We start from the raw sequence: 24371 nt of genomic DNA, 5'->3' as shown, positions 1-24371 counted from the left end.
ATTAGCCTCGGACATAGCTGCAATGTTACACGTGTCATCCGAGAAGGACTTTTCTTTGGGATGTGCAAATCATTGTCCATAGGAAGCCCTTCACAGAAGCACACTGGCATCTTTTTAACACCCTGACAAGCTGTTCTCCTGGGAGGCACGGCGCAAGGACGCAGCAGGAACATCTCACTAGTTATATTAGTAAATTAAAAGCACTTGGAGACGACTTGGTAGAGCTCCCAGGAAACAGGCGCTGCCCTGTTTTACAGGATGCGGTCAAGGGCTCAATTGCATGAGCTGGGGCCACATGTGGAGCAATTTCTAAATGGATGTTGACAGTATGCAAAGACCTCCTGAATCCCTCTGACTGTAGGTCTCCCCTAATCCATTTGTGCAACGCATTCCAACATGGGAGCCTAAATAAGAGGGGTGATTCTGCCTTGACTCCCAGCACAACACCCTCCTCTGAGTGTTCTCTGAGCACAGCCTGTGACAGCCCTGGGCAGGGTGGCCCTCACTGCTGTGCTGCCTCTGGAGTCAGGTAACGCACGAGAGAGAGGCATTTGAGGACATTTAAGGGCATCCAGTGCCTGCTGCTGCCCTGTGCCTGTTGGCTCCTGCACCTTGCTGGGACGGACAAAGGGTGCCTGATGGGGGCTGCTGCACCTTGTCCAGGAGCACCACAGAGGAAGGTGTGGAAATGCTCATCAAAAGAGCCAGATGCCTCCAGAAGGCAACTCCAAGACTGCTCCCAGGCCAGCCATTACTTTCTCCCAGCTGTCTCAACCCTCTCTGCCAGAATACACCATTTGTTTCACAAACCAGGCTGCAGCGCAGGCAGCACATGCTGAAAGCAGCTTGGAAGAGCAAGGCTCTAACTCAGAGTCCATAGAAAACACCACCCTGGCACATCAGCACGCTGGGGCTCCCTGCCAGGGCAGAGCTGAGAGCATCAATGGACACGCTGCCTTCAGCTGCCAGAGCACAGATGTTCCAGTGATCATGGGCTGCACGGCAATCTCAGTCCACAGCGCTTTTCACCCGGTGGAGCAACTGGAAAAATCCACTGCTGCATTAGAATATCACCCAGGTATGTGATCTTTTACAGATAAGGGGGTGTCAGTCCCAAAGACAGGAGTTAGGGAGTGGCACAAAAGGAGCCACACTTGACAGACTCAGCTCCAACAACAGGGTGAGAGACATTTGGTCTTTTACCTGAAACTGGAGAGGCATGTAAGCAGAATAAAGAGTGATGTTGGCATTTGGAGCACAGCAATATCAAGGTGAAACCAAAGGGGATCACTTTGTTTTAATGCACAAGACTTGTACTGTCAAAAGAGCTTATTTTTGCCATCACAGTTTGTTGAAATTATCCTGGACTGGAAGATCCCCTTGAAAAATCAAGAGCTTTTTCTTGCTTTTCAATGCCCAGGCCAATGGTGTGTCCCCTCCTGGTCTCCACACTGTGCTGTATAATGTCTGGTGACAGACTGGGGGGAAAGGAGATGAAGGTTTGAGATATGGATCAGCTTTCATGTGGAGCATACATGCAAAGAGAATTCCTCCATTCCAAGAAGCACTGAAACAGCCAGAGATGCCTTGCTTCAAAGCACTAACCATGGGACTTTTAACTAACATGGATAGAAGAATTGGAAGAACTAAGCTGAAGGATGTCAAAGGGACAAGTCCTCACCTGATCTGTGTGTGCCAAGGGTGACCACTCTGGTTTTGCTCTATTTTACTATCTCCAAGCGCTCCTGAAAAATCCCAAAACTCCGTTGGAAATCATCTTTTCCGAGCCGTGCTCCTCCCCGTGCTGTCCCCGGGGGCAGGTACTCTGCTCTCCTGAGGGCTGATTTCACAGGCACACCAAGGAGTGGCCTCCAAGGAGTTACTCTGGGCCCAGGAGTGTGGGAGGAAGGCTCCTGGGGACAGCAGCCCTGGGAGAGCCCCACGTGTGCGTTCACAAGGGTGCCTGGCTGCCAGACCATGCCATTCTTCTGGAGGAAGGCTCTGCCCCGGGCTGTTTGCTCAGTGAAAGGGCCAGGGTCACTGACAGATCCCATCATTTCGCTGCAGTGCAACTCTGTTGACATCTCTTTACTCCAGGGGAAAATGTGCCTCATTGTCTTGCCTGACCCTCAGCACATATGACTTAGCCACGCACTAATTATCTCCTGTAGTGCCAGTGGAGGGATGAGCCACGGGGAATATGCTGTCTGCAAGCTCTGAGGGATAGGATTCACAAGGAGACCTTCAGCCTGGCCAAAAGAAGATCCCCCAAAATACCTTTCTGGCCAAGAGAAAAGAGTCCCCCAGAGGGCAGTTTGGAGGGATGAGTAAATCACCCTCTTCAGTGCCAATCTCCAGACTACAATGGGAAACAGGGAGATCAGCCCTTGGCCAGGACCTACACAAAGATCCTGGCAAATTCTGGCTGGGAAGGGTGTCCTCATCGGCTGTAATTTAGACATCTAAATGTGAGCTCAGGCCCTGGGGCCTCCAGTGCAGCGAGAGGAGAAGAAACAGGCCCTGCATCTGAGCCAAGGAGGAACTTCCCATGACAGCAGGCATGTTCCCACCAGCACTTTGGTCAAGCTTGAATCATTTTTCCCCTCTTACCTACTGCCAAGTGGAAATGGGGCCATCTTCTCAGGTCATCTCCTCACCAAGCCATTCATGTCAGAGCATGGCATCAGGAGAGCAGCTGCCATGAGCTGCCCCTGTGACACCTACACTGAGGACTCCGTGCTCCCTGTGTGAGTTCAGCCACTTCTGCATCGTTCTGGGCAAGAATAGCTCTAGGATTACTACTGTTGTAGTGGTTGGTTAATCTTCTAAAAATAGGGTAACCAACACATAAGCAACAAAGAAGTCAAGGAATGAGCTGAAGAAGAGAATTTGGTGACTACCCCATATGTGGCCCCAAAATTGTCAATGGAGAGCGCTGCACATAGTAAACACACCTGGAACCCTAGGAAAAGGAAATTCCCAAACATGACCCTTGCAAAGGACACACTGGCCGCCCCGCTGTGGTCACCCATTAACTCCATTCCCCTCTGTTTGCACAGAGAGCCAGCAGCAGGAAGCACACTGGCATTGCTGAGAGCAGGAGTGCCAGCAATTGCTGTAACATGCACTGCTTGCATCCTGCCAGAGATTTAATTGGTGCCTACGTGCTGCCCTGGCACTCTCACCGAGCTGCATTTGCCCTGGAAGAGCAGGTTAAGGACTGGCAAGGAGATTCAGGATATCCAGCTTACAGCCCACAAGCCCTGCCCAGCAGCCATCCAGCACTGGGCAGCCCCACTGGCTGGGCCAGGGGCTCTGGGGGGACACATCCACCATGGCCAGCACTCAGTGGGTTAATTCAGGCAGAGGGAATCGCTGCAAGGCAAAGGCAGTGTGGGGATGGCCATGGCAAAGCCATGTCTAGCAGGGCAGGAGCAAACAGGAGCATTCTGTCCCTTGCACACCCCCCTGATCTCTTCCCTGCCCTCCAGCTGTGCTCAGCAGAGCTGGGCAGAGCTGGGCAGAGCTGGGCAGAGCTGGGCAGGGCGGCTGTGCTCGCAGTGCTTGAGGAAAACAAGTGTTTTCTGTGCTCCAGAGCATCATCTGGCCAGCTCGGTATCAGCTACGGAAAGAACAAATGGGAAAGGGGACAGAAATGCCCTCAAGCAAAGCAATCAAATAAGAGGGGTAAGGACAGGAAGGTTTGGAGTTTTCAGCTTGGCCATCATCCCTTCTCTATCTCCCTTCCTCCCCTCACACCATCTCCTGACCCGCTCTGTGCTCGACCTGCTGGGATGGCGGGGGACAGGACCAGACATCCCCTGCCCCACTCTGCCTGCTCTCTCCTACCCCTGTTCCCCAACATTAAAGTGCTGTTCTAACCTGAGAAGCAGATTTGCCCCTTCTCTGCTCAGCAGTGCTGTGGTCTCTCTGTGCCCAGGCTTGGGACAGGCTGATTTTAAGAGGAAGACTCGCCCAGTCCTCACTCTGCAGAGCTGACACTGACACTGGGCTCAGAGTGAGGGCCAGCTGCTTCTGGGTTGGACAGTGTCAACAGGAGGGGACAAGATCAATAAGTACACTCCAAAGAGCAGGGTCACTTGTGCAACCCCTGCAGGCTCCAATGCAGCCAGGGCTGCTCTGGCAGTGGGAAGAGGTGTGGGGCAGCAGGGGCAGTGACACACAGCCACACCAGGGCCTGGAGGGGAGTTTGTGGCTGCTGTGCTGAGAGGCAAATCCCTGTGCAATGCTGCTGCTGCTGCCCTCTGTGCCAGGCCAGGCTGTGGCACCTGCCAGGGTGTGATATCAGTAAATGAGTAAAAGCTGAGTTTTGGGCTCTGGCTGATGCACAGACCCAATGTCACTGCAGGGTCCTTGGTATTACTTCTCCTGGAATTCAAGGCAATTGATCCACCCTATGAAGGCTTCCTCCAACCCCAATGCCAGCATTTTAATTTCTTTGAGGAAAATGTAGGTCCTGGAGCAGTGCTCTGAGGCCAGCTCCCAGCAGGTTCTTTCCCTGCTTCCTGTGATCTCATACAGGAGCAGTCCCAAGACTTCCCAGGGACTTCCCAGCGCCAAATGTGGAACAGATTCCTCACTATCCCAAAGAGTGTGTGACCTCAATACAGAGACCAGGCCCCTCAGGATGCCCAGGTCTCACTGCCCAGCAACCAAGCCCTGTGGCAGGGAGGGAAAGGAGGGCCAGTGCTGCTGGGGAGAAGGCACAGAGGTCCTAGTTTGGAAGTGCATCACATACTGGGTGGAGGTTGATATGCTGGGCAGATCAGAGGCAGGACCAAAACTTCAGGGGCTGCCAGAAGTGGGGAGGAAGGCCTGAGAGGACCTTCAAAGCACAGCACATGAGTTATATAGAATCAGGGAGGAGAGGGAGATGCCATACCCAGAGCAGGTGTCATGGGCACAGCCCTGGACAGAGCCCAGCAATGGAGATGAGCAGAGCCAGGCTGCAAATGCTGACAGCAGGAACAAGCATTTTGGGGAGCAGACATCATGGGAAAAGGATGGCACCTTCACGTGGGCAGGGAACTATTCCTCTGTGAAACAGCACCATGGTCGCACATGGGGCATGCAGGAGCTCTAGATAAAGCTCTGGGTCTCCTCATGCCATCCTTTTCCCCCCAGGCCATTTTTCTGCAGCTGGTACATGTCACAGATCCTCAGCAGAGGCTGCTCCGTGGCAAATTCGTGCCTGCAGGTCTGTGATGTGCTGTGCTGGCTGAGCTGCAGCAGCCTCAGCCCTCACCCCAGCCCTCCTCCCCAAAGGTAAAACATTTTAACTTAAACAGGATGAATGGGATTTCAGCTCACGTCTCAGGGAGGGCCTCCACCTAATCTGGGACATTTTGCAACCGCAGTGGGCGAAGGTCTGCAGAGAGAGATTTTTATTTTGTTTTTGTAAGCAGCCAATATGGCTGGAGAAACCACACCAAGTTTCAGGCACATAAAGCTCCTTCCACCTCTAAGTTTGCAGAGCCCATCAGCTGAAGCAGCCCAGCAAGTGACCGTGACTTGTTAGCAGCTATAATGCAGTCAAGTTTGATTAAATGTCCATTCCCTGACTCTCTCAGGAGCCCCAACTTGCAAAGTTTGTGGATTGTTTGAGCTCAAGACCCAACTGCTTCTCCTTTCAGTTCTCAAATTCCCTGGTTCGGTCCCAGGTGCATTGGCCAAGATGATGTCCATCATCTCCTCTAAAACAACAAGCAAACAAACAAAGGAGATGCTCTCCTTCACACCCCCCTCCAATAAAGTGCCTTCAGCAGCTAAAACCAAATCCCAAATATCGGAGGCTCATAATGCCATCGTGAGAGTTAGCAAGGCAGCAGCTCCCCTGGTGATTATAACAACACCGGTGCTTGAGAAGAGCCTTTGCTTCAAGGCATCTGGAATTGCTCTTGCAAGATCCATTGTCAAATGAGCTTTTTCCTTTGTTTAAAAATGTCAGCCCAAAGACCCCTGCCAGAGTGGTGGTATAGCCTGCTTGGGTTCACTCTGGCTCCCACAAGGCTTCAACAGTCCTCTTTGCCCCTCCTTGTCTCCAGGCTTAATTAGGAAATCATTTATCTTTATTGGCACTCTCCTTCCCCTGCTGCTTTGGCATTATTTTTTTTCTTTTTTGGCCTTCATTCCAGTGCAGTGAGCTGTACAGGGAAGACCACAGCCCCATTCATTGTGGGTGGGGAATAATCTACAACTGGGAGCCCTACAAGGAAGACCCCAGCAATGAATCTGCTCGAGTGGCATCGCCTGAGGGACGACTGTACAGAAACAGGAGAGGAGGGTATCCCTTGGCTCCACTTACAGGCTAACAATAGGGATTCCTGGTGATACTGAAAGTAGGACAACACTCCCAAGGGATGTCATATGGTCAGCCTGTCCCAAACTGAACTGCCAGCCCTCTCCAATCTAATGATACGCCTCCTTCATCGCCCCAGCAGTGTCCCCTGGTAGAAGAGCACACAAAGGGAAAGGGCTGTAAGGACAGGCACAGCTCGGGGACTCCCAGGCTCCTGGGCTCCAGCTGAACATCTGTGTGTCCCAGGCTGAGCCTTGAGCGTGACTTCAAGAGGGGAAGGTTCTCTACACCTCCACAAGCAAAAACTCCCTTGGCTTCCTTCCCCTGACCATTGGGATAGTCAGAAAATCAAAACCCAACCTGAACTTCTTGGGAGCTTCAGTCAGACCTCAGACACACACAGCCAAAAATGGCATCACGTTGGCAGCTTGGGGGGAGAGCCATTCACCAGGCTGTATTTCCACTAGCACAGGCTCTTTCTTGGTAATTTCTCTGGGTTTCCTATCAGCTGTGCTTTATTTAAATGGAGATGGAGATAAAATTCCAGCCAATAATTTCTTCCACCTTAAAGAGGTTTCCCCTTTGTGCAAGCCGGGCTTGCCCCAGCCTGTCACTAATTACAGATGGAACATGGAGTTCAGAAAGGAGGAATCAGAATTGTTCCCCTCCCTCCTTTTTATCCATTAAAAAAACCTGACTCCTCTGCCCGATGGCACCAGAAGTTTTGCCGGTAAGTTTAAAAAGAAGAGGGAAAATGATTGATGGAAAAGCTGAAGAGCTGACATGCAATTAAGTGCTCCTCTCCTCCTTAAAACATATACATCCCTTATTTGGAAAGAGATCCCCTATTCTAGAGATCAAACAAAAACCCAATCACCAAATGAAAAAAAAGTTCTTCAGTCATACTTTCTAGTTAGAAACCTCGAGGGTCTTTAAACACACAGGGAGGAAAGCCAGGAATGAATCACAGAGGGCAACCATGTTCTTGCCTCCCATCCTAACCCTCTGCATGCTAAAGATCTCAGTGCTGGGGACAGATTTCAGCTGGGCTCAGCTCTGCCAGGGCCTGACGGGGCCAAGGGAAACAAACACCATGGACATCACTTTGCTGGAGGGCTCCTTTTGCCTGGCTCCAGCTGAAAACTCTGTCAGGCATTGCACTTCTAAAGAAATGATCCTGTGCACCTGGCCAGGTCCTGCACAGCCTGAGTTCTTGCCTGTGAAGGTCCCTGCCCAGTGCTCCATTTCTGGCCCTCTGAAATCCCCACTCTGAGCTGAAGGGAAGCACAGAGGATTATCTGGAGACCAGCGTTATCTCTAAGTGGAGCCAGATGTATAAATCCCATTATTGTTAAAATAATGGTTATAGAATAAGATGTCCTTTCAGAGATTTACAGTTTGGGATGCTTATCCTTCCCTGGAGTCCCCTCCCAACACTCTGGAAGTAATGCTCTACACCCATATCACATGTCCCTCCGCTAAGCTCGGCCCCACCAGCTGCATAATGAAGACATCAAAGTCATGAGGGCTCTCTCAGCCCTCAGCTTGCTCTGAGCGGTTTTCAGGGCTTGTTCCATGCAGTCAAGACCAGAGGGAGGCAGCTCCAGTGCCAGGGGACACTCTGCCTCGAGGTTTTCAGCTCTGGGGCCCAGCAAACGCTGACAGAGGTGGCAGTGCCAGGGTGGGTGTGACAGACCCACCCAGGTGCTCTCAGGGAAGGGCTCCTGCACTGCTCAACAAGGGGCAAATGCTCACTCAGGGGGAATCATCTCAGAACTGTCCACAGAAGAACAGAACCATCTCATTGGAGAAGCCCTCTGAGATCACCCAGGCCAGCCATTCCCCCAGCACTGCCAAGGCCACCAACGAACCAGTGCCACCAGTGTGTCCCCAGGTGACACTCTACACAGTTTTTGGACACTCCACCACTTCCCTGGGCAGCCTGTTCCAATGCCTGACCTCCATTTTGGTGAAGATGCTTTCCCTAATATCCAACCCCCCCTTGGCACAGCTTGAAGCCATTTCCTTTTGTTCCTGCTCAACAGCTCTTGAGTCCAGCCTCCACAGCCTGGTACCAGCACAAGACAGGCACATTTTAATGGCAGCAGGAGCAGAAACTGGCATGGGAAGCAATCCTGGGAATGCTTTGGGCTCACACCTTTGCTGCTGAGGGAGTCTCAGACACCTTTAGAGGCAGGTACTCAGCTTTCCTTAAAACGTGAATCCTTGGGCTTGTTTTGCCAGCAGGGAGCCCTTCCAGCACCACACATCTTTGGCCTCTCACTGGAGAGCCAACATGTTGCCATGGAAACTGGTAAATGCAAAATTATGACTTGACAGCAGCATCCTGAGGAGAGGGGACCAACTCCCTTCCCTTTGTTCCTGTCCCTGGCCCAGGGACTGAGTGTCCCCATGGCTGGGGTGGGATGCCACCCTGCCACAGCTGGGCACGGAGGAAGGGCTGGGGTAGCTGGGAGCACAGCAGGGCAGTGCTGAGTGCCCTGGGGCTGGCTCCTCTCCAAGTGCTCCCCAACACCCTGGGCATTCCCACACCTGGCTGCAGACATTTCCCCAGGGCATCCCAGCCCCAGCAGCCACTGCTAGACAACCAAGGCCATGAGACTGACAGGGGCCACCAAAAACAGGGAGGGCAGCAGAGGAGAGATGTGGCAGCAACACAGAAGTTTCCCAGGCCTTTCTGGGAAAAGCCTGTGAGAAGATCAGAAAAAAGAATGACAAACAATTCTTATCTTCACTTGCTACACCTGTTGTTGTGAACATGTAGAATGTGTTTTAAAGATTGTTTACCAAAAAGTAGTTTCTTAATTAGCCAGTGGTGATGGTGTGTGGATTGGAGGACCAATTAGGTCCAGGTGTATCATAACTGTCTATAAAAGCAAGAAGTTTTTAAATTATGATAATATAAAAAAGAGATGGATCAACCTTCTGAGAATCATAGAATCAACAGTAATTAATACCCATTAATAATGGGTAATGGGTAATTAATAACCCATTACTGAGGCAGAGAGATGCAGGCACAGCTCTGCCCTGTCTCTGCTGCCTGCAAGCCCAGACCAGCACCCAGTTACCCTGGGAGCACTGACCACCTCACTGCCTCATCCCAAAACAGCCACAATCCCAGAATTAAAACAATGGAGGTCAACCATCCTGGGTGTGACTCTGAAACCAAACCCAACAGGACTGAAATGAAATTAGGGCAATTGGCAGCACCCCATTCAAACACTGAGTGATTTTTCTAACTGATTTGTAGTGGCTTCTAATTTTAAAAATTGCTACTCTAACAAGTCCATGATGACCTTGTATTCACACACACAGAACATGTGTTAGCAAAGAATCAGAATCAAATTTTCCAAGGGGTCAGGCAGTTGCAAGCTGTTGCTGGCTAGGTGAGGATGCATGAATGCACGCACAGCCATGATTATGGAATAATTTAAGGATACATCACATGTGAATATTGGGCCTTGAGAAATATCAACATGGATCAACTGGATGTTGTGAGTCTTGCATCTCAGCCCTGCTCAGTGTAGAGGAGAGGAGGCTGAGAGGGGATCTCCTCCATGCACTAAATACCTCCCAGGGGTGTCAGAGGATGGTGCCAGGCTCTTTTCAGTAGTGCCCAGCGACAGGACAAGGAGCAGTGGACATAAACTAAGCCATGAAAAGTTCCATCCCAACATGGGGAAGAACTTCTTTACACTGAGGGGGGCAGAACAGTGGAACAGCTGCCCAGGGAGGGTGTGGAGTCTCCTTCTCTGGAGACATTCCTGTGTCACCTGCTCCAGGCGACCCTGCCTTGGCAGGGAGGTTGAACTGGATGATCTCCAGAGGTCCCTTCCAGCCCTAATTTGCCATTCTGTGATTTTTCAGTGGCCTTAGATGCTTCTGTGTCCACCTAAATTCAGGAGGGAACAAACCAATTCCTCCCACAGCCCTGCTGCTGAGTGATGGGGCAACAGCTGGCTGTGGGTACCCTCTGCATCCAGCCCTAACCACAGAGCAGGAGTCACCCCAGGCAGCCTGAGCTGCCCACAGCTACCAGGGAAAGCCTCCCCACATCACAGGACACCTGTCTCAGGTATCCAGCACCTCCCTGACCCCAGGACAGCCCCTCTACAAACCCAGCACCTTCCCTCTGCATGCCCTGCTCCTCTCCCCACGCTCCCTGAGCTCTCTGGGGATCTTGCTTGCTCTCCTGGCCATGGTAACTGGGCTGAGCGTGGTCCTGTGGCTCTGAGGGAGCCCCCAGTGCTGCTCAGCAGAGACTTGGGGAGCACAGCAGCACCTCCAGCCAGACCCAGATGGCCCCAGACCCTGAGTGACAGAGGCAGCCAGCCCTGTGTCATACTTACTTCCCATTCCCATACTTGATCCGGATGTCTTTGCTCTTCTTCAGCTCCTTGCCATCTTTAAACCATTTGTAGGATGGCTGAGGGTTTCCAGCAGTCGCCTCACATTTCAGGGAAATCTTCTCACCCACATGGACATTTGGGCTTTTCAGTTTCTTCAGTTTGGGAGGAACAGCTGGGGAAAGAGAAAGGGGACGCTGTGAAACCTGTCCCTCTCAGAGCTGGGCACACACAAGAGGAACCCCCAAACCCCTCCTGCTGCCCCCTCTGCCACGGGCTGATGGAGAGGGGCTGCCAGGGAAAACAGCACACAGGGAAGGAGCATGGAGTCAGGAACACCCACAGGGGGAACAGAGGGAGCCCCTGGCTCTGGAGGCTCCCATGACCAGATTTGAAGGCTCCACAGAGCCCTGCCCACACAGGCAGGACCCTGTGTCTCCTGTCCCTGCAGAGCTCTGCTGAGCTCTCCAGGCTCTCCCACCACACACCGGCTCAAGCACTTCAGGGACTATTTTTTCCCTGCTCCTGGCCATTGTTGCTGCAGATCATCAACACCTACACGACCCCTGTGGCTGCCACGGGTGTGTTGCCAGTCCCACAGCCCCAGCAGCCCCAGCCAGAATGTTTTAGTGCAGAGGGAGCAGAGGCAGGTCACAGGGAGCAGGCCCCTGTGCCCCAGATGCTCCAAATCTGCTGCAGAGACCTTGTTCAGCTCAACACCAGCACAGCAAGAGCCCCTGAGAGGGGCTGCAAGAAAATCCTGCATGTGTAAGGAGTCAGGAGGAACAGCCATTCTTCAGGCTGCGAGAAGAAGAGTGAAAGAATTGGCATTTTAAATGGTTTTGTGCCAGCAGAGTCAGCTGGCCAGCAGCCCCTCCAGCCTGGAGCCTGGCTCTGCACGTGGGTGTTTCAGAGAGGTGATTTTTACCATGCACCTGGAACATCAGACAGAGAGGGAGACACTTCTTATCAATCTCTGCCAGGCTTTATATTAAACCTGACAAGAAAGGATTAGCAGACTTGCAATTTTTCTTTCAACTGACAGCTCTGCACTCTTCCAGCTCCCTTTTTCTTTCTCAGCGCTAACCTTAAAAAAAGAAACAGCAACTTGCTGGCTTTGCCTTAAGAATATTGGTAACAATGGTTTCTCCTTGTCTGAGGTGTGCTGCTGATAGATAATTTCCTCTTTCTAATATGCACAAACCACTTTCTAATTGCTTTGTGTATTCTGATCTTGTGAAATGGCAGAGCACTCAAAGGCTGAGGGACTGGATGGGTTTCATCAGAGCAATCACTGTTCTACAGACCTTTGTAGGTCTCCTCTAGTTCTTCATGCCAAGCTAAGTTAGTGTGGGTTGATAGTATTTAAAGACTGTTCTCACCAAAAGGGATCTTACACAAAATAATAAAAAGCACAGCAATCATCAGGAATATGCTCCTGAGGCAGGAAGCTCTCAGCTCTCTCATATTCTTGAGGGGAATGAGAAGCGAAATTGTCCTAAATCAAAAGGATCCCAGCATGGATAGAAATGGAACAGTTCAGGGAGACAGGAGTGAGCCAAGCCAAGCTCACAGTGACTGAAAGGCAGGCCCAGGGCTGGGGGTGGGCAGGTGGGCTGGTCCCAGGCACATGAGACCTGGCAGCTGGGACTGCCCCTGAATCCCTGCGAGTGTCCCAGGCCAGGCTGGACAGGGCTTGGAGCACCCTGGGACAGTGGAAGGTGTCCCTGTCCATGGCAGGGAGTGGGATGAGATGAGTTTTAAGTTTTTTTTAAGGTTGATCCAACCCAAGCCAGTTCATGATGTTCTGATGGGACAGGGACAGCACAAAACCATCGGGTCGGCTGCAGGCAGTGGCTGCAGGCTGTGCACTGACATCTCTTACTGCTCCCCAGGTCACTGTGCTTTGGCACAAACAGAGCCTTCTGACCAGAAATTATCTCAGCTTTCACCAAACTTTAGGAATTCTGAGAAAATCCAAGGTGCCATGGGTTCTGTGATGCCCACATCCCTGATCCTTGCCTGGAAATGGGCTGCCCAGAAGAGCTGGAAGGCAGTGAAGGGAGAAGGTCTCTTCTCAGAACACTGCACAGAGAGCCAGGAAGGTAAACAGGACCTTGCTTTTATAGGGGTCATTTTGGGGAATAGAGAAATAGACTCTCAAATATTTATTCTGTCTGAATGTGTGTGTCAGTTAGCTCCTATTGTACCCCGAGGTCACCCTGTCCCATGCCAACATTATCCATACACCTTCACCACAGGGAAGGTCCTGACCTTGGCATGGCTGCATTGGCCTTGCTTTATTTCCAGCCTGGTGGTCTGCAGAATTATGAAGCAGGCAGCATATGGACATAATATGGGTTAAGTTGGACTGAGATACCAGTCAGGAAGGGACAACTCTTGTCTCATTTCTGAGGAGCCACAGGTGTGAAGTATTTCAGTATTTTATAAGCTAGAATCAGTAGTAGGATGTAAAGAAGTTCAACTGGGGTTAAAACTGATATAACAGCTGAGTCCTGGGGCATGAGAGAATATTCTCGTCTCCTTTCCATAGTTCTGTGTGCTACCATCACCTTGAGTGGAAGAGAAACTGGAAACTGCTGGGGAAAAGGTGTGTCAGCCCTGCCCCTCTCCACCAAAATGCTGGCAAGAGCAGAGCAAGCCCCAGGAACCTGCAGCCTGTGGAAGATGAGGGCCAAGAACAAGCAAAGAACTCTCCATGATCTCCCCACCAGCATGAATCATGTCTCACCTAAAACTCTGCACATGCCACCAGTGATGATTACAGAACATTCCTAGGCAGGCAGATCCAAAAAAACCAAGGAGCTGACACACACACAGAGCAACCCACCCCTCCAGCAGAGAGTCCTGCCCAGAAAAAGGGAGGAGAACATCTTCCCACCCCAGTCTACATGTTTGGTGTCTCACTACAGCAGGGAAAGAGACAGTGTATTCAGCTCCAGGCCACACTTCATGGACTCCATGGACTGCAATCCCCCAGCTGAATCAGAGCAGTGAGAGGGGAATCCAATCCCAAAATATTCTGGACTGTGTCTGGGAAAAGGGCTGTGCACAAAGAGGCAGAGCTGTGCTCCCTGACACATCTGTGCCCTTTCTGCTGTGCTGCAGCAGGGCTTGTGCTTGGACAGCAGCGTGGGAAGAGCAGGCAGAGCCCCAAGCCTGGGAAACAGCATCCAGAGCCTTGCTCTGGGCAAAAGGGAAGCCTGGCCTTGCTTTCTGGGATGGGCTGGAAAGCCTCACTTCATAATTCCTGCTGCTTTCAGAAAAACAGAGAAATCTTCATTTAGAGCCATTCAGTGCTGATGACTCTGCTTAATTCCAGACAAAGACTTTCCTCTGGTTTTCACTCGTAAAAAGTTTAAACTGCAGTTCTTATTCATAGTCTGAACTTCTCTAACTTTGGATTCCAGCCAAGAGATCTCTGCCTTTCTCTGTTAAATCTGAATCCCATCTAGCAAGCAGAAACCCCTTCCCTTTTTAGGTACATGTAAACTATGACTGAATCACCTTTCAACCTTCTCTAGCAGTAAACTAAAGTAGCTTGAGAGGCCAGAGCAGCACATGGAGTGCTAATGCTGGAGTATGTAAAAGTTCTACATTTGGGTACACTTTCAGCTTTTTGACCCATTTCCCATCTCTGCCCTGTCCAAATCACAGAGTTGCAGCTCAGAAAAACATGAGTTTAGTTCAAAAAGATCAGAGGGTTGATTTTGAGTGCCCCCCTTTCTTCTTAGTGCTCTGAGCCTTTGGGGTCATTTTTATCTCCTCCTTGTTTGATACATGCATGCTGGAAAAACAAAGTCACTAGCTTCACACATATCAAAACAGCACACTATCCTGGGCAAACAGCTTTAGATGTGTGCCAGGCAGGGTCCAGGTCTGATCCATTATGTTTCCATCCATTCCCAGCTTCCCAGCCTCCCCCCACAGGTGGGGCCAGTGCAGCTTCTGTCAGACCAAACCACGGGCCCAGGGTCACCCAGGTCACCCCTCACCCTGGAGCAGGCTGAGCTGAAGCTGCAGTTTCAGCTCCTCACTTTCTGCTGCCCATGGAACAGCCCTGCCAGCTGTGCTCTCCTCCACAGCTGGGCTGGCAGTACCCCCAGCTCAGCCCCCACTGCTGCCAAGTTGACCAAAACAGGGGGTTTGGACATGAAAAAAGAAGGGTTTGGCTCTGCTTGTCAGACTGAATCTCTGTATCTCTGGTCACCTGGCAATCCTGTCAGCCCCTCCTCCATCCCCATTTGTGTCTCCTCTCTGTGGGGTGGAGCATCACCAGCCTCACAGTGCCTGAGCTGCTGGACAGAAGAGCCAGATGCATTTCCAGGCAATTTTTCTAAGTGACAACCACGTCAAGGGTATGTCGTGCTGCAAAAAGCAAGTTTAATCCTGGTAGAGCTGAGACCAACAATAAATACAATTTTTCTACGGATTTTTGCTCACTCCAAGGTCAGATGAAACCCAAGCAACCACTAGACCCCATCCTACACTAGCTGTTGAGCTGTAAAGATTAACCCTGAAACGTGCCAGAGCCAGGATGGACAAATGCACACAATTTCCTAAATTGTTTTAAGGGCCACATTTGACAAAAAGACCTTTGCAGGAGAGTTTTGTCCTCTGATAGCAGTCCTGGCACCCTCTGCCTTCTCACAGAGAGGAGAGGGTTACAAAAGTCTGAAACGCTGAGCTCTGAACGACACGAGTCGTTTGAACATCCACCATAAAAGGACTCACATGTACACACCGCTTTAATTAATTCACTTCTGATTACACTTGATATAACACTGAAGTACCTTGATGATAACAACACCTCTTTCACTTCTGGTACCTGCAGTATGCCTGCAAGCACCTCAGAGCCTCAACTCAAAACATCATTAATCATCCTCGGGCAGAGTGCCCAAACAGAGTCCAACAATGGAGCGGTGACAAAACCACATCCCACCCACGGAGCATCCTACACAAACAACCCCTCAGCAGCAAAAGGCAGGAGCAGCCAGCCTGGGAAAGGTGCTCCAGGAGCAATTCCAGCCACAGGCTCTGCTTCCCGAGCCGTGGGGATGCTCCACACAGACCCATCTGGGATCTGGGATGACTGATGGCATGAGCAGATGGGATTTCTCATCTGGCCTCCCCCAGGGGCTGCAGTGGGAGGCTGCCCCACACTGCCTGGCACATGGAGGCTGGCAGTGTTTAGGTAGGTGGATCTGGAGGCCTGGGAGCACAGGATCCTTCTGTGTCTCTGAGCAGCTGAGGAAAAAGGCAACTGAGCTTGAATTCCCTTGGGCATGGAAAAGGGAAGCTGGAAAATGCTTTCTCATGGGAATGGAAGAGATTCAAGGAGAGTTAAAAGCTGCAAACTCACAGGTGATCCTTGATGTGCCTGTATCCGAGCCATGGCTTCCCACACAATGTCCCCAGGTCAGGACACCCCCTGTGCCAGAGCTGGGGGAAGGAAGGTGCACAGGTGATCTCTTGGAAAGGAGCTGTGCTTCTCAGCCTGCCCCAGCCCTTGGTCTCAGCACAGCCCTTCCACACTGATGCTTGCACTGGGCTCCTGTGCTAGGCTGGAGAAGCTGCAGATGCAGAGGTGTCTCCATGGGTCTGAGCTCCCAGCTCTCCCCACAGGAACCCAGACACCAAAGGATGCTCCAGGCACAGTCCTTGAGGCTTCCAAGCCTCACTGAAGGACAAGACCTGGAGACATGAAACCCAGCTGAGTCAGGTCTCAAAGGCTGCTGGTCCCTAAACCCCTTCTGGAGAGGTGCCTCAGATGGGAGTATTTCAACATCCACTAACATGGAAAATTACAGCATTCATCTTTCCATAGGATCTGTTTTGCAGCCCCAACTTGCTCCAAATTCAATCACAAACATTTGCCAAGATGACGATTGCTAACTGAAAGGAATTTTCCCCATTTCTGTCATCTCTACTGCAAAGTAAGGACACGTGTTCCTGGCACACCACCACACAGGCTGGGACACCTCTTGGGGGTCAGCCCTCTCCCCACTGTGATACATCTCACTTCTTGCCTGATGCAGTCCCACAGGCTCCAGTTTTAATCAGAGGTGATGCTCCTTTGCTCCTTTGGGTTTACTTTGGCCTTTATTTGACAAAGAGCCAAGCCTGAAGCTCAGCAGCAGCTCCTGGTCCCCTGGACTTTGTTTCAATACTGGCTGCAAATGCCAACCTGTCAAAGAAGGGACCCACTCTGAGGAAAGCTCCCTCCTGCCAGAAGGAATGGAAACATGGGATCTGCTTGGAAGAAACTCACAACACACTCGGTGTTTGTCCTCCTTTTCCCCAGGTTTTCATGGAGGGGACAAAAGGCAGTCCCTGCTGTGCCCCAGGCAGGCTGTGGCGTGCACAGCCAGAGCTCTGAGGGGACTCAGCTCCTTGGTGGCAGTGTCAGGAGGACTCCTCAGAGTCTGTGACCCTCCAACGCCCCTGGAGGTAACAGGGCTGGATCTGAGTGAAGCTGTAGAACAACCCTGGCTTTACTGCATGGGTGGACACAGACCACACACAGCCCAGAGCCTGCGGGACAGAACCTCGGTGTGACACTGACACATCGTCCCATGCCAGCCTCGACCCCCAGTGCGTAACTACAGGCTCCAAACCCAGAGGATTAAACATAATATAATATCTGTAATATGATTTATACTTCAGGCAACTTATGTCTCAGTTTATGGCAAAGCATGGTCAGACATTCTCACGGCAGTCTTTGTAGCCGCTGCCTCAGATCTCGGTGTGCTGAGCAGGGGCACGTGACAGGTAAACAACAACGACAAATTTAAATTTCCAAGGGACAGCATTTTGCTGTAACCACTGTTTGACCTTTAAATCAACAAATAGCCATGTTTCTCCAGGAATAGTGATCATGGAGTCATGGAACCTTAGAGTGGTTTGGGTTGGGAGGGACCTTAAAGCTCATCCCATGGGCAGGGACACCTTCCTCTATCTCAGGCTGCTCCAAGTCCCATTTAACCTGGCCTTGGACACTTCCAGGGATGGGGCAGCCACAGCTTCTCTGGGCAGCCTGTGCCAGGGCCTCCCCACCCTCAGAGGGCAGGGACTCCAAGGCAGGAGCCAGCACTGGACCCCGTGGCTCACCTGGGACATTTACACCTCACCTCCGAGGGACTACCTGTGCAGTAGCTGCAGAGAACAGCAAGGGTTAATATCCCAAAGCCCTCCAGGGACAGGGGGGCTGTCCTTGCTGCCATGCCTCTCCCACTGAGGTATTCCAGCAGTCAGAGGCTCATCTCTGTTCTGGGAGAGGTCCTGCTCTGGGAGCTGGAGATGCAGGTGAGACAATGCAGGAGCCACTCCTCTCCAGGTGCTGCAGGGTCTGCTGAGGACACCCTCAGCTGCCTCACACAGAACAGACACTGCTGGAAAAGGCACAGAGGACTGCAAGGGTGAAGATGCTGAAAAGATTTGATATCTGTGGATTTGGGGCTGGAATGGAGCATGGAAAGCACTTTGCTGATGCCAGGACAAATGCATTATTCCTCCCTACATGCCCCACACCTCCCCTAACACACAAGTTTCTTTTCCTTTAACTAAGTTCCTGTAGCCTTCTGTCTCAGGGAGAAGAAGTGACTACAACACCAATCTACAGCACCATTATAATTAAAAAAAAAAAAATTAAAAATCTATTTAAATTGAGAGTTACAGCAATCTCTATTTTCATGACCATTCCCATTACCAAACAAAATTGACTGAGAAGATACAAGACAAGTTTGTTGATTTAGGTTTGCTCACTATAGGATCCCTCTGGCAACTCAAACCATTGGATCTTAGAGATCCTTTCCAACCCTAATGATTCTATGAAAATGTGCCACAAAGCCAGAAATTCCCCTCTCCTCTTACAAATTCTGGCCCCACTTATATTTAAGAGCAACTGATAAATTCCTCCTTCTCTGTCTTTCCCACAGTTAAAAATCCAGTTATTCTTCTTTCCAGTGAAAGTTTTGAAATTGGTGTATGATTTGGTGCAGAGCCTGGGGCTGAAATCCCAGCTCCATTGAAATCAATGAGCAGCTGGTCACAGGGCAGGGTTGTCTTCCCAATACCCAAATTGTTAAGATAACTGGGCTGTGCCACAGTACTGGAGGTGCCCATGCACAAACACCCACCTGAAAAGCACAACACCACCAAGGCATGCACATGCTAATACCCAATATTAAAATCCAGGGGCTGAAGAGCTTGGATTTGCCAAACCTAGTACTCTATGAACACTAGCTGGTTTGCAAACAATGTAATTGGAGTAGAATTGCTATTGTGTTTGTTTGTTTTGAATATTTTTGGCCAGGAAGTTGTCCTGGAGGTATAGTTGAGCATAAGTGGTCTGGTGGAAAAATGTCATTCATTCTGTTCCTATTAAGACCAAAAACAATAGCCACACAAAGACAGCAGCGACAATTTCTGCTCTTCATGCCTCTAACAATGTGTTTTCAACCCTAAAGGCAACATCTTGTTTGTACCCAATTGATTCTGGGATCATATTTTATATAATCAAATATATCTTTGAACAAAGATATGTTTTATGAAGTGCTCAATTTCCAGATGACCTTGGAAACAGCAATTCATAAAATATAGCTTTATCTCTATCTTCACAATCAGCTAGAAAAATTGCCCACCCATGCTTTGTGGACTGCCAGTCCAGCCCCAGCCAACAAAGAAATTACCCCAAGCATACAAAACTCTAAAATACATTAATCCTTTGTTCCAGTCACTGAGCACTAAGCACAAATTACTTGCCCTAGAACCCTGGTAAAGACCCGGGTGGCATCCATCATCTTTCAATCACCAAAGGAAAGTGATTGAAAAACTCACCCCAGGAGACAAAACAATCTAGGTTAGCAGAAAAAACCCTCATTTCATTAAATGTTTATTATGAAATCTGTACATGAAACCATATATAGACCCCTTACGTCATGGCTAAAGGCTAAAAGCTTTCAGATTACAGGGAAGAATTTGCAGATGCAAATGACCATTAGTGGAATGCCATTGGTTCTAGAAAGGGATGAAAAAAACCCTACTGCATGTTTTACAGCTCTATGAATCACAGGACTGTTGCTTTAAAACACAGAGGAGAAGAGCTCAGTTAGAGGGGAGCTGAAATTCCTCTGACAGGGACTGCCTGCACCACCTGGGCTCTCCAGGCTTGGGAGGACAGCAGACAGCCCATCATGGACTGGTGGGAGCATTGCAGAGAGAAATTGTTCCCTGTGAAGGTGGCATGGCACAGGGTGCCCAGAGCAGCTGTGGCTGCTCCATCCCTGGCAGTGTCCAAGGCCAGGTTGAATGGGGCTTGGAGCAGCCTGGGACAGTGGAAGGTGTCCCTGCCCTGGCTGGGGCTTGGGATGAGATGGTCTCCAAGGTTCCCCCCAACCTGAACCACTCTGGGATTCTGTGATGATTCTATGACTCAGGAAAACCTGCAGTGTGTGGTACAGCAGAGCCCAGACACACACACCAGGTCCTTCAGGGAAATCAGGACATGGGCACTGCAAACAGGAGAACACGACTGAATCTCTGAGCGAGGCGCAGGGTTTGCCACCCAAAGCTGTCCCTCCCTGCCCAACCCTGAGCCCATCACAGCCAGGTGTGCAAGGGAAGGACAGGGCTGCACCCAGGCAGCACAGCACTGCTGGGGATCCCTGTCCTGCTCCCTCAATTCCATTGTACTCCAATGGAAGCAGCACCACACAGGGGGATAACTAACGAGGTGTGAGGTCTGAGGTCAGGAAGAGCAGGAACCACAGAACCCCTCACTGCAGTGATGCCTTAAGTTTTAGCTTTCATATTTTCCAGATTCTGTACTACATTTTTCATATTTTCCAGATTTTGTACTGCATTGGTATATAATTCTGAACTTTATATAAAGTGTTAGCAAGTTCTCTTCACGGTTCAGTCAGACAGAACAATCCTTTTCCAGCCCCAGAACCAAGGACACCACTGCAGCTTCAGGCCCAAAAAGTGCAAACAGCAATGAATTGAGGAGAGCAAACTGGGAGGATGGGACTGCATAACCTGGAGCTGTTATTGGACAATTAGCCCCAGTATTTAAATGGACCAAAACTTTTAAAAGTGTGAAAAGTCGTGCCCCACTGTCCATCTTGGGTGTAGCCACAGCTGGGCTCTTGCACTGCCCAAGGTGCCTCCTTTGAAGGCCTTTTAATGAATCCCTACTTTATTCCTTTAGCACTGCCTAGCCTCTGTTCCAGGGAGCCTCTCAAGGCAGCAGCAGAGGGTCTGGTGGCCCCTGCCCGCAGCAGCCCCATCCCAGCAGAGGATCCACCTCCTTCCCTGCCCCAGCAGACTTCGCTGTGAGAGGGAGCTTTAACGAGTGTTTTCAAACATGCTTAACTTCAGCAAGCAGGGAAAAATAAGAGAAACTTGGCATCAGTGACAAGATGTTAATCCAGGGCAGGCAGAGGTCAAGGGAAGGTCAGATGCCACAGCCCAGCTGGCAAAATTTTTTTGCTGTTTCAACTTCCCAGGAAGTTCTGGGCCAGAGAACATCCTGATGTTTCACACACAACCAGGTGAAATGCCACACAAAGCAGGGATTCACAGAAGAAAGCACTTTACTATCTGGGTAAATAAATTCAGTGAGAAGCCTCTAACGCTGAGGTGGAGATGTTTAATTTTTAACCTATAAAATAATATTCTCTAGCATTCCGTGACAAAAGCCAACCACTTGCAGTTGTAATTACAATATTTTTTTCCCATGTCTCTGCCTACTTTGAAAGTTCACCATTGTCTCTGGTGAGAGACAAATCCACCAGAGGGTATTTCCAAAACAGAAAGCCCTGTTTTTATCGGGATCTCCCCACAAGAGACCCCAGGGCTTGCATTAGAGACTTGTTTGTTCTCTGTAATGTTATATTAGAAAGATTAAAAGTTTTGCTGCTGGTTGAAGAAAGGCTTTAAAGCACTTGGTACCAGAAGTGACCGCAGGTCTGGTTTTCATCCAAACACAGGAAAGAAGCTGAAGATCATCCCTGAGACAGCTTTTCCACGAGCCCAAATCCCACCAAGCGTGGATGGAATTACCACCCTGCACTATGGCACTGTCCCAGTGCCCCCTCACCCGGGGTCTGTGCCACTCTGGAGCTCTGGGCACAGCATCTGCTCCCTGCCACGGCTGAGCCCCCCGTGGAACCCCGCGGGAGAGACCCTGCCGGGCAGAGCTCCCCCAGCCCGGCCGAGGGAGCCAGGCAGAAGGGCCACCCTCGTCCCTGGGCTGCAGGGAAGCAGCAAATCGAGCTGTAAATTCCGACTGGGACTCTGGGCACTGCCCAGTGGAGACACTAACACAGCGTGTCTCCTGCCTTGTCCAGAGTGCGGCTTCCCAGCATTGTTCTGAGCAGCTCCGGACCCCCACTGGAGCGCAGCAATGGGTGGCTTCCACTGAAATGTCCCCCAACCAAGCTGATTTACAGCTGCCAGGAGTCTCCAGGATGTCAGCTCTTCCTGATTAATTTTTTTATCCTTATTTTCCCTCGTTTTATATTTGAATATTGCTTATTGCGATATTCTTCAGAACTATTCTCTGGAAAGCCATCCTGGCTAATTTTTGGCTTGTAAATTGCTCATGAGCAGTTTGTGGCTTGTGTTTAAAAAAAAAAAAAAAAGAAATCAAGAAACTCTGGCTCATTTTGGTTGGATGAAGAGATTTTGTGGCCTGCATCAATTCTAGTCCCTGACAGCAATGACAGAGCTCTTATTATCACAAACATACAGTTGCAATTTTAAAATTTGCTTCCTGCGACTCTTCGTTAAAATTTAATCAACAGTTTCTGTTTCCACAAATATTTCTCTGGCAGAAAGATCACTTTATAGAATATTCATAGGCAACAAATGAGAAGGAAGGTAAAGCAAATTTGACTTTGTGATGAGAGCCAGCCCTTGCTGGCTGTCCAGCTACTTCACGAAGGGATTTAGGGAAGAGGAACACAGGAAGGTGTAATTTTCTAGGAGCCATTGCAGAACACAAGTGACTGGAAACAAAGACCAACGATGCAGCAGCAAAATGTGGGCTAGGAGGAGACAACAGGCAACATGGGGATGGCCCAAGCAGGGAAATTATTCCGAGTTCAGACTGGACATGGGTTTATTGACCTGCTTCATGTCCAGCTTCAGGTCACAAAATGGGAAATTTCACCAAGCTGGGCAGCAGATCCTGAGCAACACAAACAATTTAAGGTGAAAACCAGAATTCTGAACAAAAGATGGTTGTTGAGCAAAAAGCTATTAATAGTGCTGGGTTTTATCCCAGAAGTGTTGCGTAAAGTGGGACAATTCACATCCCTTCTCTGTGCTTCCATTTCCTCTCTCAAAGATCCCACTTAATATATTTGGGGCAGGGACTGGCTCTTGTTATGACTCTGTGCTGTGAATAGCACAAGGGGAACAATGCTGCAGCCAGGACCTCTGGATGCCACCACAAATGCCATTTTAAGCAGCAGTGACAACAAGCGGAAGGAGTCTGGGATCCAAGGGAGACCTGGGCAAAGACAGGGCACAATGCAGGTTTCATCCTGAGCTGCAAGCATGGGTGGTTCTTACCCATGGGCAGGTAAGAAGGGTCTGCACTCAGAGCTTTTGCTAAAGCAAAATTCCTGCAGAGCTGCCCCTTCACCTCTGCACTCCCACCCCAAGCCACCCTTGAGCACCTCCATGCAGAGGAATGCAACCACCTAGAACCCAAAAAGGGATTTACAGGGGCCTGAGAACACTGCAAACCTGATGGAAAGAGTGGAGTCTCCTCTTCTGGAGAACATTTTTGTAGGAAATGCTCAGTCTAAATACCCCATGAATGGGGCTTTGTTTCTGATGAGTCTGTAGAAGGTACAGTGGTGCTGATGAGCTGCTCTGGAAAAGCCTGGACAGACCTTTGGATCTACAGAACTAACCTGGAAAGGTCCAAAGACAGGGTTCAGGGGGACAACAAATCCCAGGATTACAAGAATAAGCTTGGAAGAACCAGTCAGAAATTGAGCAGATCATGTCCCTGCCCCGAGGGGGGATCTGCAACATCCCCCCAGCTCACCAGGACCCAGAGACACAGCCAAGCTGTACTGCACATCCACACTGCATCCCCAGGGATGCCCAGGACCTGGATGGCTTCTAGGATACAACTGATCCCAACCTCACAATCTCACCACCAGTGGAGGGATTCCCTCTGGACTCTGCCTGGAGAAAGGCTGTCAGCACAGGGCCCTGCCCAGCAGGTGATGGGAACCCAGTCACACTGGCAGCTGCTGGACCTGTGAGGCTCTTCTGGCCCCCAGGTGCAGAAGAGATGTTCCATCATTCCAAAGATGTAATCCATCTCTCCTTTTGTCCTTCACACTACCCCTTCTTCCTGTTCTCTTCTCCTTGCCCATGCCAGCTGCCACCAACCACAGATAACCAAAATCACTCCTCTTTGTCCTTGCTGTCTCAATCTTGGCTGTGAGGTTGATGATTATTTTTTTTTTCCTTTGCAAAATCCATTATCTTGAAAACCTTGAATACCACTCTTAACCCCCAGCCTCATCCTCCTCTCACTTCTGGAGATGCTGACTGCCTCCCACATCTCACTGAAGAGCACCCAGCAGCCTTGTCTCCGTGAAACCCAGAGGGCCTGAATCAGCCTCTCAGGCAGACAC

The 24371-nt window shown here is 50.3% G+C and overlaps 1 protein-coding gene across 1 annotated transcript in view; it reads right to left on the bottom strand.

The window, feature by feature from the left end:
* Positions 1–24371, bottom strand: part of NRG2 (neuregulin 2) — a gene marked incomplete at both ends in the record, with an annotated part of 155102 nt that overhangs the window by 46087 nt on the left and 84644 nt on the right. The window contains one exon of the mRNA XM_084215654.1: positions 10690–10861. Coding sequence (XP_084071780.1) covers positions 10690–10861 — 172 coding nt within the window. The remainder of the gene's footprint in view (positions 1–10689; positions 10862–24371) is intronic.

This window comes from Fringilla coelebs (genome assembly GCF_963513975.1).
Source record: "Fringilla coelebs genome assembly, chromosome: 15".
Classification (NCBI taxonomy): domain Eukaryota; kingdom Metazoa; phylum Chordata; class Aves; order Passeriformes; family Fringillidae; genus Fringilla; species Fringilla coelebs.
This window is presented reverse-complemented; position numbering and strand designations above follow the sequence as displayed.